Genomic DNA, 6000 nt, shown 5'->3' on the forward strand with positions numbered 1-6000 from the left:
GATAGATTCTCAATCGAATCGTGACCCCCAAAGATTCCCAGCCCTACTCTGATGTGACATAAAAATCCTTTATTAAACAGGGATGTGTCTACGCATTTCAACTCAGGACAGAGTAGACGGAGACAGAACTGGTGTTTAAATCAAATTAAGATGTCAAGTGACAGAAGTCACAGTCACGTGACACAATGCAGAGGTCACAAAACCTGATCAAACAACACACACCAACAAGAGAAAAAAACAAAGTAAGACATACCTTATATACAAAACAGATTTCATCAAATACCTCACTCACTCACTTACTTTTATCAAGTTATTAATACAAGAAGGATGAGTTAGTTTGATGGGTTATGCAGCTCGTATTGCACACTGTCACAGACCTCTGAATGTTAATCTTTCACTTGAGTGTTTACCATATAACACTGCTAGTGAGACTCATTGTTCTCCTCCCAAACAAAGAAACAGAATTGAAGTGCATTAGACACACGGCCTTTTCACACCAAACTGTTCAGTTGACTTTTGAGAGGAACTGCCTCATCTGCATACCTTCAAGGCCTTTCTTGTCTTTGAACGTCAGCTGGCTGTCCGTATACTGTAGCAATGCCAACAACACAACAAGAAGGAGAAGGTTTCGTTTGGATCCACTATTGTCCCTGCTGTTGTGCATGTTTCATGATAATCAGCGTGTAGGAAGGAATATGTGTGACTTTGTTAGGCTACCGTTTGGAGCCTTGAAATGGATTTTAAAAGATGACAGTTTCTTGTTATACACTGGCCCATTCCTTTGACCAATCAGGGTCAAGGTAAGGTATATCCAGACCTTTCAATGAGCATCATGTGGCTTCCTCTTTTGTTGGGGAAAAGCCGTGACCTGAAGAGGTCAGTCTGAACTGCGGTTAAGAGAACTCCAACAGTTTCCAGTTATTCCCGTAGAAACACAAGACAAGGAGGATGTTTGGCAGCTGCTACTACGCCAATGCAGAATGCCCTACAGTTTAATAAAGCCTTTAGATACTGTGTTGTGAGCACACTAAGGCCACTAGTATAAATGTGTTCATACTATCTACTAGCTCAGAATACAAAGGTCCAAAGGTCTGCACCAACATCAACAGAAACTACCAGAAAACAAATTGAATGAAAGCTACTGATTCACAGGGAGATTTCAGACTGATTCCTAACCCTGTCTATGTCCCTGTTTGTGTTTCTGCAGAGTCCATGTGAGGAGGACAGACAAAGTGGGGACAGAGGCAGCCTTCCACCCCATAGAGGAGTACATGCTGCATGTGGAGGAGCAGTTCCAACATCTAGCCAGGCGCGTCCACGTCGACAAGAAACGAGTTTACCTCGCCACAGATGATCCCTCCCTGCTACAGGAAGCCAAAATCAAGTCAGTTTCTCCCCAAGTGTTTCAACATGTGAAATCCTATCTTTCATTGGCTTGTGATTGTATCTCATCCTGACTCCCTCCTCCCCCATCTCTCCTCTAGGTATCCAGACTATGAGTTCATCAGTGATAACTCCATCTCATGGTCGGCAGGCCTTCACAACCGCTACACTGAGAACTCCCTGAGAGGAGTCATCCTGGATATCCACTTTTTGTCTCAGACTGACTTCCTTGTGTGCACCTTCTCCTCACAGGTCAGTTCATTTCTCCTCCTCCACATGTAGAGGCCGCATGAAATGCTATTTTGAAGTGTTTTGCATGAAACTGGGGTATGGGATGGTTTTAGTGTTTGGATGAAAGTAGCCCAAATTACACAGAGCACTGACTGAATGAAAATGTTTCTTAACTAGAAGACAGGGGAACAATGGAAGCGGAATAAAAATGATTTCTTGATTTCTCTTAAAAAAATGTTAGTCATATGTCTTAATACAGATTATTGTTGGTGTGCAATAATTCACTTAGTTCTTATTTGGCATACTACTTAAAAAAAAAATCAGTGTATAAAGGTTTTAGCATTTTTCAGCAACTTTCACACTCGCACACAGCTCCTGAAAAATTCTAGAAATGTTCCATAAATTTTCAGGGTGAGCTGCATGTGTGAACAGAAGGGCCACATTTTTAACCATACTACAAAAATTTCTGCTGACGTGTAAACACAGTAGGAAGTATTTTGAAAAATTTGGTGCAACTGAGCAGGCGTGATGAGATTCATGTCACGTGACCAGTGACGGGCACATAACGAAGCTGCTTCATACTGTTTTGTGTAGCAGTGGTTTTTTTTTCCACTCATTGGTTGAAACTGTGAATACATCCATTTACATCTTGCATTGGTACAGAGGCAAGAATGTGAGGATCATGTATGAATAAGTAACTCTGGAAGAATTCAGGGGCTATCCTAAAGTTTCCCAGAAAACGTAGGATCGAGGAGTGCATGTGTGAAAACAGCTGAAGAGTCTTTGAATAACACAAACGTGGCCTTCATGGAGAGGGATGCGTTGTTAAGGATATTGTTTATTTCATATCATGGGACAGTATTAGACAAAGTGTTGTTAAATGACTGGACTCTTACACGTGGGTCACTTGATTACTATTGAACCACCAGACGTGGCAGAATGTTTCAGAATAAAAGCCTGTTTTATTTTAATCACACTAATGAGAAGCGAACAGTGAAGATCCTTGTTTTAATATCAAACCCTTTAAAGCAGAATAATCATTCTCAGACAAGCTTTGATCAGAAAAACAACAGAAACCTTGATCACCTTGTGATTCACAAACACGGTTTAAAAGACAAAATCAGGTTACTCTCAGAAAAGCTTCTTTTGTTTGTTTTTGTTTAAACGGCTGTAAAAAAAAAAAAAAAAAAAGACAATTATCACTCGATGTTTTCAGCTTGCCACGAGAATAACACAAGGACACACTAACAATCACAACCGTTTGATTTTCAAGAACCTCATTGTCCCATTATGTCTCCCATGACTCAAAGTGGTGAAACGATTAGCTCATTCTCTGCAGCTTCCGCATTACAATGGCATTCATCATCATCCATTATTCTGATCATCTTTAACAGAGAGTGGTCGAGGCCTCCTGCCAACGAGAAAAATAATGCACGAGCTCCATTATTCCTATTCACACTCCAGTTGTATTAATCCACTTCAAGGGCCTGAGTAGGAGGAGCCTATTAGCACTTTTATCCGTCTTTAAGAAGGAGGGGTGTGTAAGGTATATTTTTTTACAATGAAGATTCCTTTTGTCCCTCTGACTGGGCTCTAGTGTCTTTACAGCTTTGTTATCAGGAGACATACATATGTCTTGTTCTTGTTTTTACTCCTTTAAGCGTCATTTGTTTATATCTATCTTTTTATTATGTTTTTTATTGTTATTTCCCTGTTAAGGTCCTCGTCTGTAATCATCCTTCTGTCTCCTCTCTGCTCTATTTTTACATCTGCTGTCCTCCTGGTTTGACTTCATTGTGACTGTTAAATGATTTTGTTTCTGTTGTTTTGTTGTCTTCTGAGTATCCTTGCTTTGTTCATAAAGGCACTTTTTAAACTTGTTTTTTGAATTACTTATTTAAATGTACGTTTATGGTGGCGCAGTGGTTAGTGCGCGCGCCCCATGTATGGAGGCTGTTGTCTCAAGCGGGCGGCCAGGGTTCACCTCCCACTTGTGGCTTCTTTCCCGCATGTCGTTCCCCACTCTCTCTCCCTGATTTCTGACTCTATCCACTGTCCTATCTCTCCATTAAAGGCACAAAAAGCCCAAAAATAAATATTTAAAAAAATAAATAAATGTACGTTTATAGATGTAAGGGTGAAAGTAACCCTTGCCTTCACTTGTTTCCTCAGGTCTGCCGTGTGGCTTATGAGATCATGCAGATGCTTCATCCGGACGCCTCCTCCTTCTTCTACTCCCTGGACGATATCTACTACTTCGGAGGTCAAAACGCCCACAACCAGATCGCCATCTACCCCCACCAGCCGCGCAACAGCGAGGACATCCCCCTGGAGCCCGGCGACGTCATCGGCGTGGCCGGAAACCACTGGGACGGATACTCCAAAGGCATCAACCGCAAACTGGGCCGCACTGGCCTCTATCCTTCCTACAAGGTCAGGGAGAAAATCGAGACGGTGAAGTATCCGACGTACCCGGAGGCGGACAAACTGCTCAACTCTCAAAGGAAGTAAAAAAAAAAAAAGACGACATGAAAAAAAAATAAAGGAGGAAGAAGAAGAGCACGCAGACTCCGATTCCAGGGAAGGAGGCTGCTTTTGTACAGAAGAGAGAGGCGTTGTTAGTGCTCTTACCTGAGAAGAAAAGAAAAGAAAAAGCCTGTACCCAGGGGTGATCGAAAGAGAATGCACTCTCTGTGTTTTTGTGAGAGAGTGTGTGTGTGCGAATGCGCGTGTGTGTGTGTCTGTGCACTTGTGTAAATGCCTGTGCATATGTCGGGTCATGGCAGACTTGCACCCTACCACTACTCCCCCGCCTGGCGCTGTGACGTCAGGTCTGTAGAGATGTAGACGTGAACATTGATTTTAAGTAAAAAGCAAGAAAACAATTCAAATCCACACAACTGACCGAGCTTGCTCGCTCTCTCTCTCTCTCTCTCTCTCTCTCTCTCTCCCGGGACACGACGCCTGGGACTACTGTAAGACTGGCACACCCCGGAGTTAGCTTTGAAATCGATGACTTTAAGAAAAAAAAATGACAAACTGGAAAAAGTGTTTGATTTTTATTTAATTCTTTTCAGTGGTTTTGGATTTTGATCTTGCCTCTTTTTTTTGTTTCTTCTTCTCCTGTTTTATTTTTGTTGACTGAATGTACTGTATCCTCTTCTTGCCATGCTCACAGCTGCCCCCCCCCCCCCCCCCCCCCCCAAACACACAGACACCTCCTCCTGCTGCTCCTCCTCCACTCACTGTGCTTCCTTTATCTCGTCTCTACATGTGCAATTAATTTTTTTTTTTAAACCATATTGTGCTTTTATGGAGTGTTTTTAAACGGTCTTAATTTTGTGTGTATGGGGCTTGTGCATTGTATACTGTACAGTGTGTGTATGTGTGTGTGTGTGTGTGTGCGTGTGTGGATGGGTGTGTGTGTGTGTGTGTGTGTGTGTGTGAGATAAAGTATGCCTGTGTTAAAGTCTAAGGGGCCATGTCACGACCTGGTGCCTGGTTAGTTGATGATCAGTGTGTTTGTTTGTCTTATTTTTCCCGCTTTCCTCCCAACTTAATAGTGTTTGTGTGTCCAGCGGGAGACTGGCAGTGACAGAGGGGGCTGACTCCGCCCCCTCCCCAGCACTTGGAACAATGGTGAACTCCAGTCACTCCGCTGGTGACCTCTAGTGAACAATGGTAAGATTATGTGGAGTACGGTGAACTCATGGTGCACGCAAACACACGCAGTCACAGGAGCCGTCCACTGAAAAAAAAGAAGCACTCCACTGAGAAAATGTCCTTTTTATCCAGCATCTCTGCTGTCTCTTCTGTCCATCCGTTCCTTTGTTTTTTTACAATAATGCCTATGTTTAAAAATGATAATGCTATATCATATCAACAAAACTCCCCCCCCCCCCATCATGAAGGTTTTTTTTTTTTCATAACTTATGTTCTCGGGCATTGTCTTTGATAACCACAGATCGAATAAACTTGAGAAACCAACACAGTACATGTTTTCCCCCCCTCCATTTTTCTGGTCTGATTCTGTGCACCATCTGCTCCTTCTTCTCTGAGCGGGGCGACACCTGCTCGTTCAATCAGGCTGCGCATGCTTCAACTCCATAACACAAACACAGCAAACTGAGAATCAAGGCTTCGTCTTTTTTTTTTTCTTTTTTTTTTTTCATATTTGAAGAGCTCATTTCCAGAAGGGTATCCATCTATTTTTGAAGAGGGGAAAAAGCCATTGCCTGGAGTCTATCTTTTGATATCTTCATAAAAAGGAGTACCCTGCTTCTTAAATTGGTATCATTTTGGCATCCCAGGATTAGAGCAACCAGTAGTTTGTTTTATAAATCATTCAGTGAGAGTGTGAATCGTTTTCAAGCCGTTTCACATCAA

The 6000-nt window shown here is 42.4% G+C and overlaps 1 protein-coding gene across 2 annotated transcripts in view; it reads left to right on the forward strand.

The window, feature by feature from the left end:
- fut8b (fucosyltransferase 8b (alpha (1,6) fucosyltransferase)) overlaps window positions 1–5608 on the forward strand; it is a 46275-nt gene extending 40667 nt beyond the window's left edge. For both annotated transcript variants that reach the window (XM_061051822.1, XM_061051823.1), the window contains 3 exons: window positions 1208–1384; window positions 1485–1635; window positions 3787–5608. In XM_061051822.1, coding sequence (XP_060907805.1) covers window positions 1208–1384; window positions 1485–1635; window positions 3787–4125 — 667 coding nt within the window. In that variant the 3' untranslated portion in view covers window positions 4126–5608. The remainder of the gene's footprint in view (window positions 1–1207; window positions 1385–1484; window positions 1636–3786) is intronic.
- The last annotated feature ends 392 nt before the right edge of the window (window positions 5609–6000 follow it).

Source organism: Labrus mixtus, chromosome 12 (assembly GCF_963584025.1).
Source record: "Labrus mixtus chromosome 12, fLabMix1.1, whole genome shotgun sequence".
Lineage (NCBI taxonomy): Eukaryota > Metazoa > Chordata > Actinopteri > Labriformes > Labridae > Labrus > Labrus mixtus.